The sequence below is a fragment of the Myotis nattereri genome, assembly GCF_964212035.1.
Source record: "Myotis nattereri genome assembly, chromosome: 12".
Lineage (NCBI taxonomy): Eukaryota > Metazoa > Chordata > Mammalia > Chiroptera > Vespertilionidae > Myotis > Myotis nattereri.
The window spans coordinates 68,290,479-68,312,137 of NC_138087.1; the positions used below are offsets into that span (position 1 = coordinate 68,290,479).

The 21,659-nt window shown below is 37.0% G+C and overlaps 1 protein-coding gene across 1 annotated transcript in view; it reads left to right on the plus strand.

Moving 5' to 3' along the window:
• The window catches only part of MEGF9 (multiple EGF like domains 9), an 87,087-nt gene extending 75,283 nt beyond the window's left edge, over positions 1-11,804 (plus strand). The window contains exons 3-6 of the mRNA XM_081103378.1: positions 543-682; positions 6,073-6,216; positions 6,747-7,016; positions 8,823-11,804. Coding sequence (XP_080959504.1) covers positions 543-682; positions 6,073-6,216; positions 6,747-7,016; positions 8,823-9,274 — 1,006 coding nt within the window. The 3' untranslated portion in view covers positions 9,275-11,804. The remainder of the gene's footprint in view (positions 1-542; positions 683-6,072; positions 6,217-6,746; positions 7,017-8,822) is intronic.
• Positions 11,805-21,659: the final 9,855 nt, after the last annotated feature.

Sequence of the window (21,659 nt, forward strand, 5' to 3'; positions counted from 1 at the left end):
ATATAGCCTGTACCTAAAGTAGAAAATTATATCAAGTTTCCAGCATCTAAATGGATATTAGTTGATACTTTCATTAAGATCCTGGTCTTCATATTCTTCATCCAGAAGCTAGGGTTGGGTGAAGGCTAGGTAGTTTTTCTTTTCATCTCCAGATTGGGCAGTGGATGCTGGTGGAACTGTGGAATGATTTAGGAATGAGATATAGCAGTGGTATCAGTTCTATGCCCCAGTGCTTAATGAACAACGATTTCTAAGCTCTGGGACTTATATTCTCCATGGCTCCTTTATCATTTATTTTAAACTTCCTAAATGTAGAGGATTAAGTTGTCACAAATTATTAGTATTAGTACTGCGTTAATAGAATATTTATGGAAAAACATGTGGGGTACAGCCAAAAGTCATACTATTTAGAAGATCCCTAAACACAAGGCCAATACTTCTAGTTGAAATAATTTCTACATTAAGATCCTCATATGATGGGATGTTAGCAACACAATTTTAAACTGATTTACTTTGCTTATTGTCTTTGCTTTTATTTGCAGTTCTGGGAAATGCCAGTGTAAAGTGGGTGTCACCGGCTCTGCATGTGATCGATGCCAAGATGGATATTATGGCTTTAGTAGGAGTGGCTGCTTGCCCTGCCGATGCAATAATCGATCTACCAGTTGTGATGCCCTCACAGGTATACACTCTTTCCGTGTCTTTTTTAAAAATCAGTCCATTGTTCTTTTTATTTTGAGGTCCTTCATCTATAGGTTGATTCTTTCTAAATAGTTTGTAAGGGTCTTTCTCCTTTAAGTGGGATGTATAGCAAGCCAAACTCCTGCAACAAAAACTTGAAAAAAAACATACAAATAAATTTCAAAAATCTTATTGGTTGGAAAGCTGTGGAAACAAAGAGGATGATACAAACTAAAATTCCAGAAAGTGTAGAACTCTTTCTACGTAGCTGATGATCATAGCCATTTCCTTTCTAGGGGACATTTGCTGATTCTGGGCAAGGCTAAGGAACAGAGGTTAGCCCAAGCAAAGGAATGCTTTTTGAGGAAAGAGACACAAGAAGAGATTTTGGCAATCATTTGGGGCTTGTATGATGGATTGGAAACTAGAGGAGCTCTAAACACAAGGCCATTTTTCTCTTAGGACCTTAGCTGACTGTGTAGGAGATGGAAAGCTAGCTGAAAAGGTAGAAAGAAACCTCAGTCTTATAGTGCTTAGGAGACAAAAATCTCTTTAAAGAGGACTGGCTACAACATACAGCCATCTCTCTCTCAAGACATTGCCAGATTTTGAAGGTGCGAGTAGGACCTGATGGGAAGTGCTGTATCTGTTGCAGTCTTTTAGGGTAGAGAAGACTCAGGCCTCTTAGGTTCTCAATTAAAAGTCTTAGAGGGCCACAACCAAGAATTGTGATGAACCATTGGTGAACTGACTCATACTGAGATTGTGAATCATCCTCAACCCATCTCAATTTCTATTGGATTGGGAATCGAACTATGACCTCATAGTTCATGGGTCGATGCTCAACCACTGAGCAACACTGGCCAGGCTCCTCAGCAGTATAAGAACAAGAAAACCACATTTAGGCAAACTTAAAGTATTAAAAAACTAAAGACAATGAATATTTCTGGTCTTTAATTTTGAAATCTTCTTTTCCCCAACAAAAATTCAGGATGCTTAGAATGGCCTTTCTAATACACCTCTATCCCCAACCTGGACCCTTTACCTTAATAAATCATATCCTGCCTTCAGGCCTTTGGTTAAAGGTTACTGCATTAGAAAGCACTTCCTGATGCTCCAGGATAAATGACAATTCCCATTTATACACACTTGTATTTTTTGATAGCACTTATCACAGTTCATAATTATATATTTATTTGTGATTATGAGTCACATAAGGCTTAGTCACTACATTGTAAGTTCCACATCAGTTTTGTTCACCATTGTACACTATCTTTAGCATGTAACTTGGCACATAGTAAGTACTAACATTTTTAAAAAATAAATGAACAAGTAAATGGAAATACATATAATACATGAGTTCCAATCCTGGGTAATGGCAGAAATGCTTTATCATATTGAGTTGATTTATTTTTATTTTTTATTTATTTTTTTTAATGTATTTTATTGGTTTTTTTTTTTACAGAGAGGAAGGGAGAGAGATAGTTAGAAACATCGATGAGAGAGAAACATTGATCAGCTGCCTCCTGCACATCTCCCACTGGGGATGTGCCCGCAACCCAGGTATATGCCCTTGACCGGAATCGAACCTGGGACCCTTCAGTCCACAGGCCGACGCTCTATCCACTGAGCCAAACCGGTTTTGGCTTGAGTTGATTTAAATTGCTCCCTAGATCTTTTGCGGGACCAGGAAACAGTCCACATTGCTGGTTGTAACTAATTATTTTCCTTGCAGCAATAAGCTAGCTGTCTTTAATGTTAAGTAAATTCCAACCTGTCCTTGCTCTGGAGATAATTTAAGGCAAAAGAAATCCTTTTCATGGTTATGATTTCTAAAAGCAGTTAGTAATAATAGAAATAAATGATTTCTCTGTTTTGAAATATAATACAAATGGAATCTAATGTGAAGCATCGCCAATACTTGATTTAAAACTGTAAGCTTAATATAAAATTAGTCTTTCGTCTAAAATGAGATTTTTTTTCCCCCGGAGTGCTGTGTTATGGTTGCCCTCTGGTGGCCACTTATGATGTTTTCATAGTCTTTATTTTTCCTCACTCTAATCTTTCTCTATACCTTGTATTTTATATTGAAGTAGACTTTAAAGTAACCTTTTTGTGATAAGATATATTGGGGGGAAATTTGGAAAGCAGTTTGACAATGTGTATCAAAAAAGTCTTAAAATTCTTTCTTGATTCAGTAGTTCTGTTTCTAGGAATCTATTCTAAGAAAATAATTCTAAATTCATAAAAAACTTTATGTTCAAAGATGTTCATCAAAGTGGTAGTTATAATGCTAAAAAATTAGACCATCCTATTTCTAACAGGGAATGAAGCAAATTATGTTATCTAGGCAATACATGGTTAAGAGCACAGAAAGTGAAATCTACCTGTGCAAGTTTCTTAGCCTGTTTTTTTTTTTTTTTAAATCTAGAAATTTGGGATAATGACAGTAACTGCTTCATGGGTTGTGAAGATTCAATGCAATCCTATATAATAAAGAGCTAATATGCTAATTAGACCAAACAGCAAACAACTGTCCAGACGACCTTCTGGACGAAGCCGGGGCTACAAGGGCCGGCCAAGGCAGCCGGGGCTGCGAGAGCTGAGTCACTTGCATGAATTCCGTGCATCAGGCCTCTAGTATACTTATAAAACTCTTAATGCAGTGCCTGGCTCATTATAAGCAATCAATAAATGGAAACTGTTATTATGTTGTCATTAAAATGTTTTAAAGAATGATATATAACAACATGAGAGTGAAAGAAGCAGGGTATAAAAATGACATGTGGGATACGTTTAGATTATTTAAAAAGCAAAATCCAAACCTCTACGGAGATGTCAAGTAACCTTTCAAAATCTTACTGACACAGTTCTTTGGGTAATTATTTTGTCTTTCTATTCTATATTTTTCTAGATTTTCTTTATTGAGCACATGTTTTCCTTAAAATGGAGGTGGGGGGACTATTTTTTAAATTAGAACTTTCTGTTCATATTATGTACTTTTTAAGAATTCAGCTCCTTCATGTATTCATAGTGTTCCATGGCAGCTTGACTGAGTTGAACACTCCTTCACTCCTCAATGACTTTCTTCACTTTAGGATATCACACTTTTCGGGCTCTTTTTCCCCATCGCAGTTGGCTCTGCTACATCTTTCTCTGTTCCGCTGTAAGCACTGGAGTGCCTCAGAGCTCAGCCCTTGGCATTCTTATCTTTTCCATTTATATGCTCTCTAAATGATCTCATTCAGCCCCCTGGGTTTAATTTAAATGTCATCTACACATGTGCTGATGACCAGATTTACATTTCTTTCTTGATCTTCACACTCAAAGATCTAACAATACTTTTGACATTTCTACTTGAAGGCTTTAATTGGCATCATAATCCTAACACATCCAAAAAAATCTCTATTTTACCCTATAAGTCAATCTGCTTTACTCTTAGTGTTCTTCATTTTGGTGACTGGCACCATTCACCCAGTTGCTGAGTCCCAAAGCCTAGGAGTTATATTTTATTTCTTTCTTTTCCTATTGCAAATATCCAATCCATCAGCAAGTTCTCTTTGCTTGACATTCAACATAACACCCAGAGTCTGACCACTGTTCATGATCACTGCTGTCATCCTTGTCTAAGCCACTGTCCTCTCTCTGAACTACTTTGACACTCATCTGATCTCTGCCTCCTCTTTTGTTCTCTCATCCCCTAACCCTCACCCTACCACAGTCCAGTCTCCACCTAACAACCAGATAATATCACTCCCATGCTTAAGGCCTCTTGGAATAAAATTCAAACATGTAACAGACGCACCCCCTCCAATCCAGGGGTGCTGTCTGTAAGGTGGGAGATACCATTCCCTGATTTGGGGTGGGGTTAGTTCCCAGAGTAGCCCCTGGGAGAGGTCTCCCCCCCCCCCCCCCGCTCCCTCCCCCCCACACCGACAAAGGGAGGATTGGGGCGCGCACACACACACACACACACACACACACACACACAAAGCATACAGCACCCGGGATTCCCAGGCGGTCTCCCATCCAAGTCCACGCCCGAACCTGCTTAGCTTCCGAGATCAGACAAGATCGGGAGCTTTCGGGGTGTATGGACGTAGATGCTAGAGGAGGCCTCTGGGAGCCCCAAGAACCCACTCAGCCCTTGGCCCCCTCTCTGACCTGGTGCTCCGTGACTTAACAGGGGGCCCCGCCTTTCTCTTTGACCTTATCTCTTGGTACTCTCTTTCTTGTTCATATGAGCTTGACCTTCTTTCTGTTTGACAGGTTAAAGTTTGCCTTCTGCCTGTAGACATGATCAGTACTTGCTATATTTTTGACAGGTTTATATATAAACTATGAAATGGTGAAATAATTGAGGAAAAGTCTTTTTGCATGTGGCAATGTATGTTTTCAAAATTTTGTCTCTGAGTTTAGTGAGAAAGGAACCATCTCTCCTAATGAGAATAACAATAAAAATAATCAAAGTTGAAGAAGTTCAGCCCAGCTGGCATGGCTCAGTCAGTGGTTGAGCATCGACCCATGAACCAGGAGGTCACGGTTCAATTCCTGGTCAGGGCACATGCCCTGGTTTTGGGCTACATCCCCGGTGGGGGGCATGCAGGAGGCAGCTGATCGATGATTCTTATCATTGATGTTTCTGTCTCTCTTTCCCTCTCCCTTCCTCTCTCTGAAAGCAATAATAACACTTAAACAAAAAAAAGTAAGTACTCTCCTTCCATATATATCATTCTGCAATTTGCTTTTTCAACCGACATTATTTTTAAGATTTATTCATCTTTATAACATATAGGTTTAGTTCACTTATTTAATTCAGTATCCCAGTGATTCAAATAGTATAGTTTTATCTATTTTCTTTCAATGATTTTTAGATTGTTTTTATTTTTTCTTTATAAATAGCTAGCCTACTTTCAGTATGTAGGCCAGGGGTCCTCAAACTACGGCCCACGGGCCACATGCAAATACAAATATTGTATTTGTTCCCGTTTTGTTTTTTTACTTCAAAATAAGATATGTGCAGTGTGCATAGGAATTTGTTCATAGTTTTTTTTAAAACTATAGTCCTGCCCTCCAACAGTCTGAGGGACAGTGAACTGGCCTCCTGTTTAAAAAGTTTGAGGACCCCTGATGTAGGCAATCAATCAACAAGGGCTTATTGCAACTCTCATCACCTTTCCCTAGAGTTTGCAATCTGGTAGAAGGCAGCAAACTTGCAGACCTGGCCAATGTAGAAGTAAGACGGGGTAGAAATTGAACTCTGTCCAATCTCTATTGGATAACTTTTTCTTGTTATCTCTTAAGATATTTTGGTTGCAGGTATGATTTATATAAAGTTACTGTGCTATCAGAGTAAATCTTTAACTTCTTAAAATAATTTACTTATTTTAGGTGCTTGTTTAAACTGCCGGGGAAATAGCAAAGGGGACCACTGTGAAGAATGCAAAGAAGGATTTTACCAGAGTCCCAATGCCACTAAAGAATGTTTTCGCTGCCCTTGTTCAGCAGTGACATCTACAGGCAGTTGTATCATAAGTAAGACCTTTCTCTAAATCTTTATTTTTAGAAGCAAAAGGGTGAATCAGTTATCAATAGGTATAAAATGTGTTCATAAAGTGCTGGGTGCTGCAGGTGAAAGGGAGTTATAAAAACAGCAAAAATTTCCTTTCAAGGATTTTGCAGTTAAATCCAAATACATATGTGAAATGAGACTTGAGAGAGGAATGAGGAAATTTTTGTTAAAAGCATATTTTATTTAATCTGTCATGACTAAAGAGGAAAGGATAAAAAATTGAGTGCCTATTCACTGTAATTATTTAGATTTCTTATGTAAGCATATTTCTTTTGTTCTCTACTGAATAGGTTTTCTGTGGCCCCATCATTCTCACAATAAATTGGACAATTAATAAATGTGTAGATTTTTAGTTTGATTCCATGTGTCTCTTAAGTTTGAGAGGAGGTAGTAGGGAAAGCTTATAACCCGTTTTGAGAACTAGTAATTGTTTTGCATTTTCAATTGGAGCTTGAGACTGGACTAAATTATTTTGGTGTTCTCTCTGTTTTAGAATTGGGTGAATTGGAACCTAAATGTGTCCAGTGTAAAGAGGGTTACACAGGCCAGAACTGCAATAAATGTGAAAATGGCTATTACAATTATGACAGCATCTGTATGAAGTGCCAATGTCATGGCCACGTGGACCCAATTAAAACTCCAAAGATTTGCAAGCCCGAGAGTGGAGAGTGCATCAACTGCCTCCATAACACCACTGGGTTTTTGTGTGAGAACTGCCTAGAAGGTTATGTTCGAGACCTGGAAGAAAATTGCATCAAGAAAGGTAAACTTCACCTAAGGTTGTAAATTTAATATCTAAGCCTAGCATTGAAAATTTCAGGACAGCTACCTTTTGCTTTATAAAACCTTCTAATCCCACAAGAGGAGTTTTCTGGAAATAGATTTTGATAGATATTTGCCTAAAGAGAATTCCTTCCATTCCTGCTGCTCTCCTGATACTCCAAAATCAACTCCAGAAATTTGAGGACCAAGACCAAGTCATTTGCAATGTTTTCACATTTTCTATTCATCTACTTTTATTTTTATGTTAATAATTTAAAAGTCCTATCATTTTTTTTTTATCCTTTACTTCCTGTATTCTCATCACCTCCAGTGATCAACAAAGGTCTTTTTAAATAGGGACCTCTAATCTAGTTAGAAGTTCCAGCTGAGAAAAATGAGTTTGTTTTAGCATCTATCCTAACTTTGGGCCTAAGTTTTCCCATGTGTAATGGAGGAAATAGTAATAATATTCCTTTTGATTTTTAAAAGAAAAGGTTACTCAAATGGCAAAATGTTTCTTATAGGGAGGTTCAGGAAGGTTTTAATACAAATTAATGATTAGAAATTCAGGATGAGTTAAGTATATTTAGGCTTTACTAGGTCACAGAGAGATTAGGCCACGTTCTTCTACAAACTACCCTTTGATATTCTGACAGATGTTGAATATTGGGCTGATGGACACTTAGCCTGTGGCAAGGGTTGCCCTTCTGCCATTTTCTTGATATCCTTATTCTCTTGTGATCCAGGCTATGAAACTCAGATTGAACCTCAGCACTAGCCTGGAGGTCCTGTCACTCATTTCTCTTTCCCACTTGGAGGCATACCTTGTCTACAGTTAGCTGTCAGGACTGTGGTGATTATTAGTTATTAAATAATGTAAAACATGCCTCTTTTTAGGATAAATTGATGTGGATGATTATGGTGATGAATTATAAAGATAAAAGTAATTATTTTGTTGAGTGATTACTATGTGCCAAGCACTGTAAACATTAAAAAATAACAATGTTATATAATATGTTATCTCATTTAATCTTTCCCATTAACTTTGCCAAGTAGATATTATTATTCCCATTTATAGATAAGGAATCTCAGTTTTAAAAAGATTAACTGACTTACCTATAACCACAAACTTCTACTTAATTCTAGAGCCTTTGGTATTTCCACTGAGCTATGCTGCATTAGAAGTACAAAGTGTAGTATGTTAATTATAAAATAGCTAAAATCTACACAAGAAAGAATTACTACACATGAAATTAAAGGAAGTTTCTTTTTTCTCTTGACTGACATTAACTTTGGGTATTTAAATTGTGTTATTCAGAAGTAACTAGAAATACAGTCCCCCCCCCCCCATTTCGTTTTTGTCTCCTTTGAACAGAAGTTTGCCCTTATGAAATGCCGTCAGACATGCTGAACTTATTGTAGTTCAAATGATTGTCATATATCCCTGTCACTTTTAACCAAGTAATTTAGAACTCAGTAGTGACATATTTACTGTCTTTGTAGGAATTTGTATGAATCTATCCAAGAGTAAAGAAAGATGGAAAATTCCAACATTAGAATTTCCCCAAATATTTTACTATAGATATTATACATTTTAAATATTAGCCATGCATATAATAATAAAGCTTTCTAAATCTTGATTCTTTTCACTATATTTCTCTAAAAGTTATTTTTAACTTGCATGACCTTAAAGAAGACTATCATGTCAACATGCCATATCAACTTCCACTCCCATGTATTTCTTTTATTGTTTCTTAAAACTAGATAATTTTGTCTTTTACATTTCATTCTCTGTTTTTATTTTCAGAAGTTATTGTTCCAACACCTGAAGGTTCTACCATTTTGGTTTCCAATGCCTCTTTGACCACATCAGTGCCCACCCCTGTTATAAATAGTACATTTACCCCCACCACCTTGCAAACTATCTTTTCAGTAAGCTCTGCTGAAAACAGCACGTCAGCTTTAGCTGATGTTTCATGGACCCAATTTAACATCATCATTTTGACTGTCATCATCATTGTGGTGGTGCTGCTGATGGGATTTGTGGGGGCTGTATATATGTACCGGGAGTACCAAAACCGGAAACTCAATGCCCCCTTTTGGACCATCGAGCTGAAAGAAGACAATATCAGTTTCAGCAGCTACCATGACAGCATTCCCAATGCAGACGTGTCAGGATTGTTGGAAGATGATGGCAATGAAGTGGCTCCCAATGGGCAACTGACTCTGACAACGTCCATGCATAATTACAAAGCCTAAGGAGCTAGACCTGTTCTCCTGAATTGTTAGACCACAGTGCTCACTAAGACAGCATCAGCCCCTGGGCATGACAAAGCCTGGGTAGAGTTTGCTGAGAAAGCAAAGGCATATAGTGCATCGAAGTCTTCAGGTACAAATTCATAATGCACTTAGCCTATTACTTTTAGTTTACCATGAAGATTTAAAGCAGTCACTGTCAATAAGGACTTGAAGTAAAGTATATTTTTGTACAAACCACATGGGAGTATAGAAAGGCTGAACCCCATAGTGCAGCCCTAATTGCATTGACCTCCAGATAGACTCTTCGGGAGTGTTCACTCAACCAGCGGAAACAGGATGATGGATGTGGAGGGGGAGAGGACTACTGGAAGACTTCATCTCCATTCCTGAAACACTTTTTTTTAAAAGGAGGTTCAGGGACAATATTCATTTACTGTACTGAAAGACATCATTGAGGAAAAGCTAATGTCTGGGCTGTATCACAATAAACAATCTTGATTGTTTCTAAAATAGGAGCAGAAAAGTCCCAACAAGGTCTTTAGAAGGGTTTCATTTTTCCTTCCAGAATTCTTGCTCAATGATAGGATTAAGGCACAAGATAAGCTTCTAATGGTACAGAGAGGAAGGCAATATCTGGAAGCAGGAAGCTGATAGTCCTCCTTAGGGTCTCAGTGTAAATGATGAATTATCTAAAAATAAGGAATATTCCTGCCTCTAGAGAAATAAGGTGTATATATTTAATGTAGCATATCTGGTCAACATTGTATTTGTATCTATTTGTAAAAAAATCATGTCATATTTTATCATCTAGAATGTATTTGTACAGCAGTTAATGGCGTTGTAAAAAGAAAATATGGGGATTGGTTAAAATAATGTAAAATAGATGGCAATATTGCTAGAGCTGGGACTCTGGTGAGCATCAGTCATTCTTATTCCCTCTTTGGACATCGTTGAAATTTTTAAAAGGTTGAATGTTTCTAATCTTTCTTTCCCTTTCTCATTCTAAACATAGAATTATGTGTTCTTTAACTTACAGATTCAAGCAATAGATTTTGAAGTCAGTGATTGTTAGCTGGAACACAGGCTGTACTCTCCAAGCTACTCACCTAATTAGACATTAGCCACTCTATATTTTATATAGATTAATGTGGAACATAGCCTCATTAAAATGCTTTTTAATGTAAAATATAGTTTTCCAAAGGAATTATAAATATGTAAGTTCCAAAAGGAAAGCCATCATATTACTTGGCGTCCCATTTTCATGCCTGTGAAATATTTATATTTATCTTCCCCAGCTCAAAAAAAAATCTCCTACATTTGAACATAGCCTATCACTCATATACCATGAGGAATGTACCATCTCTCTGCAGGGCTACAGTTCGCCTATCTTCCTGTCTAGGTGAGGGTAGTACTGTAGTTGAGTAGATATGGTTAGTCCTTGTTTTTAGGGGCAGTTTTTTCCAGAGGCCATCACTGTTGCTCTCATCTGTTATGTAGGCAGATTGTGGATTAAAGTCAGAAAAAGCAGGCAGGAGATAATTGTAGATATTTATTAAGCAGAACAGAAAATTGTCCAAGTGGTTAAAAAAGAATAAAGACTTATTAGACTTAGGAAATCTAAATTGACAACTTTGCCAACTTCCCCAGAGGAAAACCTGGAATTTGGCCATCCCTCTGTAGGACACCACTGAGTAGTTCTCAGGGTTTGGAGATGATGCGTTGGAGGACGTAAAGGCAGATAATCTACTTCTGGTAACTTGAGGTGCTCTGGATATTTATTTGGCCATTGCTCATGAGAGTAGAGATTGTTATGTTACATTACATTAAAATAAGTTATTTCTATAGCCCTTTCCCATTTGCAAAGCATCTTTGCATATGTGTTTCTTTTGTTGTTCACAATAGCCCCCTGAGGAAGTAATTGCTGTCCCCATTTTACAGATGAGGTTAAATGTCTTGTTTGAGACTACACACTATTATACTTGGAATTAGGACTCCTAAATTTGAAGCACATATTCTTTCAACTACATGCTGATGCAGAAATTGCCTAACCACAGACACGAGAAGGCTGGAAAGAGGAGTCCCATCTGTGAATGTTTCTAATTTTTTAAGTACAAGGTGCCATCCAGGGCATACACCTATGAAGGACTTTGTGGAAAGAACACAGGAAGATTACTATCTGAAGCTAGTATTGGTGATAAGAAATAAAAATATCTGTTTGTGCTTCATTAAAGTGAATTAATCCTTCCAAACGGGGAGCGAAAACCTGCATTCCCAAGCAGTTGCCACACAATGTGTGTATAGACTGTGCACTGCACATTTGAAGGAATTTTGCAAAGTGGCATACCTACCTGCCTTTCCCCGGATTACCACCCCTCAAAGCCAGGGATTAATGATGGCAAGAAATAAACATTTGATAAACAGAAGTTAACCCAACAGAGAAAGGAGTTTTTATTGGGGCATGAACCAAAGCCAAACAGTCCAGATTCTGGCCATGTAGAGATTCCTTGAAACAGACCTTAGAAGGAATTGCAAAAACAAATTACAAAAAATGTTTACCTTTAAACTTATGAACAGTCCTAGATCATGTTTTTAATGTTTCCCAATGGAATAAAATGAAGGACTTAAACATTTTTAAGTAATATTTCATGTCCCCTCTTTTTTCTGGTGGAAATAATTTTGCTTTAAAATTTAAGTCAATCATGAAGTGATCTACCACCAAAATCAGACTAGAAAACTAGCATGGAATGCATTACACAATATTCATTTCTCTAAAGGCATGATCCATCCTATGAACTATGGCATTCAGCACGAGGATCCCATCAGTCCTTTAGAAAGACTAGTACTGGAAGAGTTTTTGTCTAGAGATTAGAAATGTGTTTATTTTCAAATAAGGCTAGCTGAATATAATGGATAAATAACATACTGCTATTGAGTAATACTTTTATCTTCATTAATTCATTTTAACAAGCACTTAAACGTTTCTGACAGATGCTCTAAGTGTTGTTAAGTATGTTTGTCTTCTTATTCCCTCCCCTCCCTCACCTCTATCCTCTAGCTCCCAGAGGTCTTTTATTAAGAATTTCTCCAGTTATAGAGAAAAATGATAATAAAAACTTAACCTCATTTATACTAAGGTCCTATGGACTTAATGTGTTACTCTTAGGGACACCTGAATTTTAAGAGAGGATAAAAGAGTAGACATGGAATGGAAGATTTGGGGGGGGGGAAGAGGATTTATAGAAGCATCAAATTATATGACTACTTTCTAGCCCAATATTCCCAAGAAAATTGACCATTAAAGCAACACTCACTGACCCCGGTTTCATTTTGGTCAGATGAGTTGGTTATTTTGGAGGCAGAAAGTTACTTCCTCCTGACAACAGTACTTCCTCCTGACAGCCTCAATTGGGATTGGGTTATTAGATTATTTACATTGGTCCTATACTTTTTTGTAGGACATGTGGGGAACATTCCCTGGTTCATACATTTTGAAGTATATGGATAGGAGTTGAATTTACACATCTCAAGGAAAGCTCTCTGATAAAAGTTTAGAGAAGTAAAAAGCAACCCAATGTAACCTATTAGAGTAAGGAAAGCATTTCTGGCTTCATCCATGAAGAAGCTTGGGTCTGTTATGATCTTGATAGTAAGGAGTTTGGGAGCTAAAATGAGTTTGGTGTGTGCAGGGGAGTAATAATGGAAGATTAATGCAAGTTTTCTCTTTAACCCTGAGCCGTGACTATGCCAAGGGGAAAAGCAGGAAGAACATGCTGATTCATCTGAAGAAGTCAAATATCAAATGGACTACGGGTTATGGATCATTAAAATGTCAGTGGCTGAATGATGCTTTTTCAAAAGCAGTTGGGAATCTGTCCTACGCGCAGTAACTGCGACAGCAGCCCTGGAATGTGAGCCCAGGGCTCCAGATTTAAGTTAATGCAAAAACTAAACGATTTAAAGTTAAATTTTAATGCTAGGCACAAGCACTCTGTAATACATTAAATTTCAGCCCAAGCAATTAGAGAATGTTTCTGAAACATTAAACTTGTATTTATGTCACTAAAATTCTAACACAAATTTTAAAAATGTGTTCTCATACGTATGTTGTACTAGGCTTCATGATGCATTTCTAAATTTGTGTATGATTTGAATATATAAAAGAATTTATACAAGAGTGTTATTTAAAATTATTAAAAAATAAATGTATATAATTTGTACCTGTTGTAGACTTATTGTTTTACTTTTTTATGTGGTCAGTGGTTGGAAGTCCTTTGATATATGTCACAGATCATTTATTTTCAAACCATATCATGAAAATCTTAGACCATTCACTTGTTAACTATGCTTTTTGTTTTAAGAATTTCTTTTAAAGAATGCTTCCATCTGGCAAGTGTTGCTCAGTGGTTGAGCTTTGACCTATGAACTAGGAGGTCACAGTTCGATACTCGGTCAGGGCACATGCCCGGGTTGGGGCTCAATTCCCAGTGTGGGACATACAGGAGGCAGCAGATCAAGGATTCTCTCTCATCCTTGATGTTTCTATCTCTCTCTCCCTCTCCCTTTCTCTCTGAAATCAAGAAAAGTATATATTTTTTAAAAGAATGTTTTCCACTTGGGAAAAAAGTGCCACATTGAAGAAAATTCCCCTTCTTAGAACAAATCAAAACAACACACTCTGAGGGGGAAAACCCATATGTTAATGTATATTCTTGTTCGTGCTTTTTAAAAATTATATATATTTCAGAGAGGAAGGGAGAGGGAGAGGGAGAGAGAGATAGAAACATCAAGGATGAGACAGAATCATTGATTGGCTGCCTCCTTCACGCCCCCTACTGGGGATTGAGCCTCATCCTGGCATGTGCCATTCGCTGGAATCGAACCCTAGGACTCTCCAGTCCGCAGGCCAACTCCCTATCCACTGAGCCAAATGGGCTAGGGCTTGTGCTTTTGCTTGTCCCCTCAGATCCATTGGGATTTCCATGGAAATGTTAGAGGAAAAAAACTTGCTCCTTTTGGATTCCTTTTAGGATAAATTTGAAGGGCTACAACCATGTTCTGTGTGTTTATTAGATAACTGATAATGAGAGTACATCTTTTTATTATTTTAAAATACCCTTGGAGATCCTCTATTTTTATATAGTTTAGAGATGTTTACTTGGATGCCATTTGGAGACCCAAGGGGGTATTTGAAAAAGAAGAAAAACTAAGGCCTTTCTTTGTGCTGACAGGTTTATAAACTTCAACTGGTTTATTCAACATCACTTGTTGATATTTAAACTTTATAACCCTGTTTTTCTTTTCTAGTCACACAGGAAAATGAGTTTTATTTATAATCCCATTTTATAATTTATACATAGGGTTCTATACATGTAGATATATGATGTACATGAATTGGGTGTTGTTTTAAGAAAACAGAATAAGCCGAAACCGGTTTGGCTCGGTGGATAGAGCGTCGGCCTGCGGACTGAAGGGTCCCAGGTTCGATTCCGGTCAGGGGCATGTACCTGGGTTGCGGGCACATCCCCAGTGGGAGATGTGCAGGAGGCAGCTGATCGATGTTTCTCTCTCATCGATGTTTCTAACTCTCTATCTCTCTCCCTTCCTCTCTGTAAAAAATCAATAAAATATGTATATATATATATATATATATATATATATATATATATATAAAAAGAAAACAGAATAAGCATGGCAGAAATCTAAGCAACTTAAAATTTCAAGAGAAAGTAAATCTATAAATTTACTACAAGAGGAAAAACATACTTTTATGGTATTGTAGTCATACTTTTGATGAAAGTCCATCAGATAAAGATATTTACTAGATTGCATTGTCAAAATTGGTTGTATTCATTTTCCATAGGGATATAAAATTACACATGACTCACTATAATTAAATCAGTAACTTCAGAGTAACAGTTATGCTTAATCACAAATAATTTAAGCTAAATTCAAAACAAAATATTTTTCATGAGATAGTATTAGGAGTGTTAATTGACAAGCTAAAAAGCAGCATTCTCAGTGAATGTTTAAAAGTTATAATTTTACCTATGTTTGTTTTTCAAGATAAATTTATGAAGAAATTATTGTCATACTTATTGTACAGGCTTCCTAATACTTCTGCTAACCAAATGAAAGCCTCAAACAATGTTAAATTTAAAATGTGTTGCCAGTATATATTAATAGGTAGGTTTTAAACCTTGTATGTTGAACACCAAACTTCAGATAGCTGCAGAAAAAAATGGGCAAAGTCTTCCCTTTGTATGTAGCAAGAGTAGGTTTGAGTAATAAAGGAAGTATTTGGGAGGAAATCTTCTTTTGTGGTTTCCTTTGTGTTGTTAGATCAATTGCTAAAGTCTTATACATCAGTGTTGTTTTTCTTAGTCTCTATCCCAAATAAGGAATGTTCACTACCATTCTAACCCAACCATGTTAAAATTCATGTATAATTTCCTATATATGCTAGGTTATATAATGTCTCTGTCTTTGCTGGTGCTGTTTCTTCTATCTATAGCAGTGGTTCTCAACCTTCCTAATACCGCGACCCTTTAATACAGTTCCTCATGTTGTGTTGACCCCCAACCATAAACTTATTTTTGTTGCTACTTCATAACTGTAATTTTGCTACTGTTATGAATTGTAATGTAAATATCTGATATGCAGTATATGTATTTTCATTGTTACAAATTGAACATAATTAAAGCACAGTGATTAATCACAAAACAATATCCTATATAATAAAAGGGTAATATGCAAATTGACCCTAACAGCAGAACCACTGGAATGACTGGTCACTATGACACACACTGACCACCAGGGGGCAGATGCTCAATGCAGGAGCTGTCCCCTGGGTCAGTGAGCTCCCACAGGGGGAGCCCTGCTCAGCCACAAGCCCGGCTGATGGCTGCCAGTACAGCAGTGGTAGTGGGAGCCTCTCCCGCCTCCTCAGCAGCGCTAAGGATGTCCGACTGCAGCTTAGGCCTGCTCCCCCTGGCAAGTGGACATCCCCCAAGGGCTGCCAGGCTGCCGGAGGGATGTCTGACTGCCAACTTGGGCCCAATCCCCTGGGGAGTGGGCCTAAGCCAGAAGGTGGTCATCCCCTGAGGGGTCCCAGACTGCGAGAGGGCACAGGCTGGGCTGAGGGACCCCTCTGAGTGCACATTTTTGTGCACTGGGCCTCTAGTGTAATTATATATGTGTTTTCCGATGGTCTTAGGCGACCCCTGTGAAAGGGTCATTCGACCTCCAAAGGGGTCGCGACCCACAGGTTGAGAACCACTGATATATAGCATCCTAGAGCAAGCGGCCAGCGGGCCACATGCCTCATTTATTTGGCTCATGTTAGCCTTTGCGTTTGTCATACTTGTCCTAGAGCAGTGATGAACATTCTGAGCTCAGCATGTCAGCATTTTGAAAAACCCTAACTTAACTCTGGTGCCGTGTCACTATAGAAATTTTTTGATATTTGCAACCACAATAAAACAAAGATTTATATTTTTGATATTTATTTTATATATTTAAATGCCATTTAACAAAGAAAAATCAACCAAAAAAATGAGTTCTCATGTCACCTCTGACACACGTGTCATAGGTTCACCATCACTGTCCTAGAGAATACTTCATTCTTTGCAAACCCTTGGTAAAAGAAAGTTGGTCAATCCATAATTAGTATCTCCACTTTGTTTAATGAATACCTCTCTTATTGTACATATTTTACTGTAAATACTTGTTATTTTATGTCTTCTCCAATAGACTCTATTCCTTGAAGCCAGGGGCAATTAATTATTCTCCTGTCTCTAGTATCTGGCATAGCGCTGGCACATGTGGGTGCTCAGTAAATGATGGTATAAAACAAAAGGTACTTGACAGATATAAGAGTTGGTATGTGGAATTATTTGGTGAAGTATTATAAGAAAATCGTATTCAGTGGGTAAGACAATATAATTTTAAATATGTTTTGATTGACTTTAGAGAGAGAAGAAGGGAGAGGGAGAAACATCAATGAGAGAGAAACGTCAATCGGCTGCTTCCTGTACGCCCCTTACTGGGGATTGAACTGGCAACCTGGGCATTTGCCCTGACTGGGAATTGAACGAAGGACCTCTTAGTGCATAGGACAATGCTCAATCCACTGAACCACACTGGCAGGGCAAGACAATATTTTTAATTTAATAGAGATGTAAGCATATGCGCTTCAGAGAGTCTGAGAAACTGTTGAGATTGTATGCTGTTTGGTTTGTGAATACAGTGTGTGTGTGTGTGTGTGTGTGTGTGTGTGTGTGTGTGTGTGTGTGTTTCTGAACAGGTCCATACCCTTAATCATAGTCTCCAAAGGATCTATGATCCCAAAGGGTTAACAATTACCTGGAAGGGGATGACTTTGTGTATTTCAGCAATAAGAACCCTAACCCTTCCACTGCATAAAAATCGGTTCTGCCTTGATTCAAGAAATCCACATCTGGGAATCCTTTTTAATGAAATGACCTAAAAAAAACCCAGAATTCTGTGCAAAAAATGTATTTTCCCCCCAAAGTTGTATATAAAGTTCAAAAAAATGGGACAAACTCTAGGTGTTTAAGAACAGAGCATACACTTGTTGAGATAACATACAGATATTAAAAAGAATAAGAAAGTGATTAAAAACAGAAACAAACTTAAGTGAAGAAAACAGGATATTTTGAACATGTGCACCAGGACTCACGACTCGCATTCTTCATTGAATCATCATTTGTTACAGCAAGATAATAATTTGAAACACCCAATTGTCTGTCAGTTGAAGAATGTATTAGTTGTGGTCTATCCATATCCTTTGAACAGAATTTTATGCATTAGTCAAAAATGAATGAGTTACAACTATATACATTAATATGGATGAATCTCAAAAACATAATGTTGAGCAAATAATTCATAGAGAATATATAATATAATTTCTTTTATATAATGGCTAAAATGGTAAATGTTATTTAAAAATACATAAGTGGGAAAACTAAAGAAAAAGAAGTGAATGATTAATACAAAAGTGAAGATAACTTTTGGAAGGAAGAGAGTGATGCACAGATGACTTCAAAGGCATTGGTACTATTCTTTCTTAAGTAGTGTGTGTGTACGTGGCTTTTTCATTGTATTTTTTAAACTTTATGCATATTTATACACATATATACTCTGGTATACATGTAACATACCAAAAATTTTAAGATATAAATTGGTGCATAGAACGTAATTTTCAACTATGTTGGAAAATACAGAAAATGTTTGGAAGGAAATGCCATAATTTGGTGATATCTGTACTAAAGAGACAAAACAAAACCACTACATTTTATTTCATAATGGTAAAGAAATAAATCAGGAGGACATAGTAATCCTGAATGTTTATGCACTTAGTAAAAGAGCTTCTGAATACATGAAGCAAAAATTGTTAGTACTGAAAAGAGAAATAGGCAAAACCATAATTATAGTTGGAGATTGCAACCCCTCTCTCAATAACATATAGAACAAGTAGACAGAAAACCAGTAAGGATATAGAACACTTGAACAACATTATCACCAAATTGACCTAATTGACATAGAACAGTCACCCAACAATAGGGTATACATTATTTTTAACTGCACATGGAACATTTACCAATAGAGCATACACTTGTCCATAAAATGTCTGAACAAAGTTAAAAATATATAACAAAATATGTTTTCTTACCACATGGAATTAAATGAGAAATTAGTAACAGAAATATATCTGGGAAATTCTGAAATATTTAAAAACCAGCATACTTCTGAATAACACATAGGTCAAAGAAGAACTAAAAAATTAGAAAGTACTTTGAACTGAATTAAAATGAAAACACAACATTTCAAATTTGTGGAATGCAGCTGAAGCAGTGCTTAGAGATAAAGTCGGAGAGCACTGAATGTTTCTCTTAGAAAAGAGGAAAGATCTCAAGTCAATGACCTAAGCTTCTATATTAAAAAACTAGAGAAGAAAAAGCAAAACAAACCCAAACAAGCAGAAGATAAGAAATAATAAAGATAAGGGCCAAAATAAATACAAAAGAAAATGGGAGAAAATCAATGGAACTAAAAGTTGGTCCTTAAGAAATTCAATAAAATTTATAAACTTCCAGCCAAATAATCAGGAAAAAGTTTAAAAGGGAGAATACACACACCCCCCAAAAACAATATCAAGAATGAGAGTGGCATTATAACTATGGCTTCTACAGACATTAAAAGGATAATAAGGGAGGTTCAGCCAATACATTTGATGACTTAAGTGAAATGTACAGATTCTTACTCAAAAAAAAAAAAGATAACCTATTTAGCCCTATGTCTATTAAAGAAACTGAATTTGTATTTAACAACCTTCTACAAAGAAAACTCCAAGTGTGGTTAGCTTCACTAGTGAATTCTATGAAACACTTAAAGAAATAATACCAATTAAACACAAACTCTTCCTGAGAAATTAAAGAGACAATATTTCCTAATTTATTCTATGGGATTAGCATTAATTACTCTGATACCAAAACCAGACAAAGATATCAAAAGAAAACTACAGATCAATATCTCTCATGAACACAAACCCAAATATTCTAAAAAAATGTAAGCTAACTACAACTACATACAAAAAAGACAGTACTGGGGTTTACCCCATGAATGTAAGATTGGTGTAATATTTGAAAATTAATGCAATTCACACAGACTGAAAAAGAAAAATCATATGATAATCATCTCAGTTTATACAAAAGATAGCGTTTGACAAAGTCCAGTATTCATTCATGATAAAAATGATGATGATGAAGAAGAAAAGAAGAAAAGGAAGAAGGAGAAGGAGGGGGAGGAGAAGGAGAAAAAAAGGGGAAGGAGAAGGGGAACTGGGGAAGAGAAGGGAAGAGGAAGAAGGAGAAGGAGAAGAAAAAGAAGAAACTCTCTGCTATCAAGTTATCTTCATCTTTTAATTCCAAGGCCAAGTACAGGCCCTGGTACCAAAAAGAGCTCAATAAATGTTAGTGAATGAACGAGTGATTGAATTAGCTGTGTTGTCGTTTTTGCACTGGTAAATATGGTGAAGACATGCACTGCAGTTTGTAGGCTTTGAATTAGACAAAGGCTAACCAAAAAATAAATATACTGTTGTTTTGGGCAACACTTGTACGTAGGGATGTTTTTGAGTGACCCTAGGAACAAACAGCACAAAATTTCCTTTAGTGGAATGGTGCCGATGAAACTCATTCCTTCAGTGCAGAGAGATCTCGCCCACAGACTGGATTGAGTATCCTCAGACACTGTGGCATGTGCTGGGTAGGAGGCAGACTTAGTCTGCTATGGGGATGCTTTCGGTGCCTTCCCCTTCCTGCTTTTCTGTTCAGTAGCTTCAGAACTAACAGGCTATAGCTCAGCTTTTTAATTTCCCCCAAACATTTTCTAAATGAGCCATTGTTATTTTTTATCACCATAGCTAGGGGATTATCCAGCTTCATTTTAAGAAGCTATTTCTACCAACAGATGAGATTCTTCCAGACAAGGATAAAAACATTAATGGTTGTCTATTAAGACTCTGTTTAGTTGAGATAATAATTTTGGGGTAATTAAGCAAATTGTATAGACTCCAATGAGCCATTAATCCCCAAAGGAATCTTGTGAAATGGAGAGGCCTTTAAATTCTGTAGTAAGGATCAGAGTTTGGCAACAGTGACATTTTGAATTTCCTTCAGTAAAAATGAAAAGGTAGCAATGTTAACAGGTATTGGTTCTGCATGAAGAATTCACTTCATTTACTTATAATCTGTACCTCACCTTGCTGTGTTAAAAGAGAGAGTTAAAACATTAAAGTAAGGGTTCAAGTATCAGTTAAGTACACCCAGCAGGAGGTAGAAGTACACCAGCAACCCTGGGCTAAAGGTTACATTAGCAATTGACACCCAGTTTTGCTAAGTTTCTCAGCAACCAACAACATGGATTACTTAGCTATTACTACCTAATTAAAGGAGGCACTCTGGAAATGCAGAAAACCTCTTTAACTGACTTCTAAAATCAATAGTTTGCAGAACAGAGAGCATCAAGTTTGGAAGCAGAGAAATGTGAAGTCCAGTGAAGGCTTTACAACCATAGGATCTTGGGCAAGTTAATAGATGGCTCTTAATCCAACTGTCCCTACCTGTAAAAGAATAATGGTGCTGAACTCTTGGGGGTTGCATTGAGGTTAAATGAAATCTTATATGTGAAGCACTCCAGCACATGCCAGGTCTACAATGAATGATATTTCTCTTCCACTCTGCCTTTTCAATAAAAAGAGAGAGCTTCAATGAAAGCTTAAAAAAAAAAAAAAAAGGCACTGAGATGATTCCAATACTGAGAAGGAGAGCAACGCGGCCGAGCTCCTCAAGCTAGTTATGTGTTT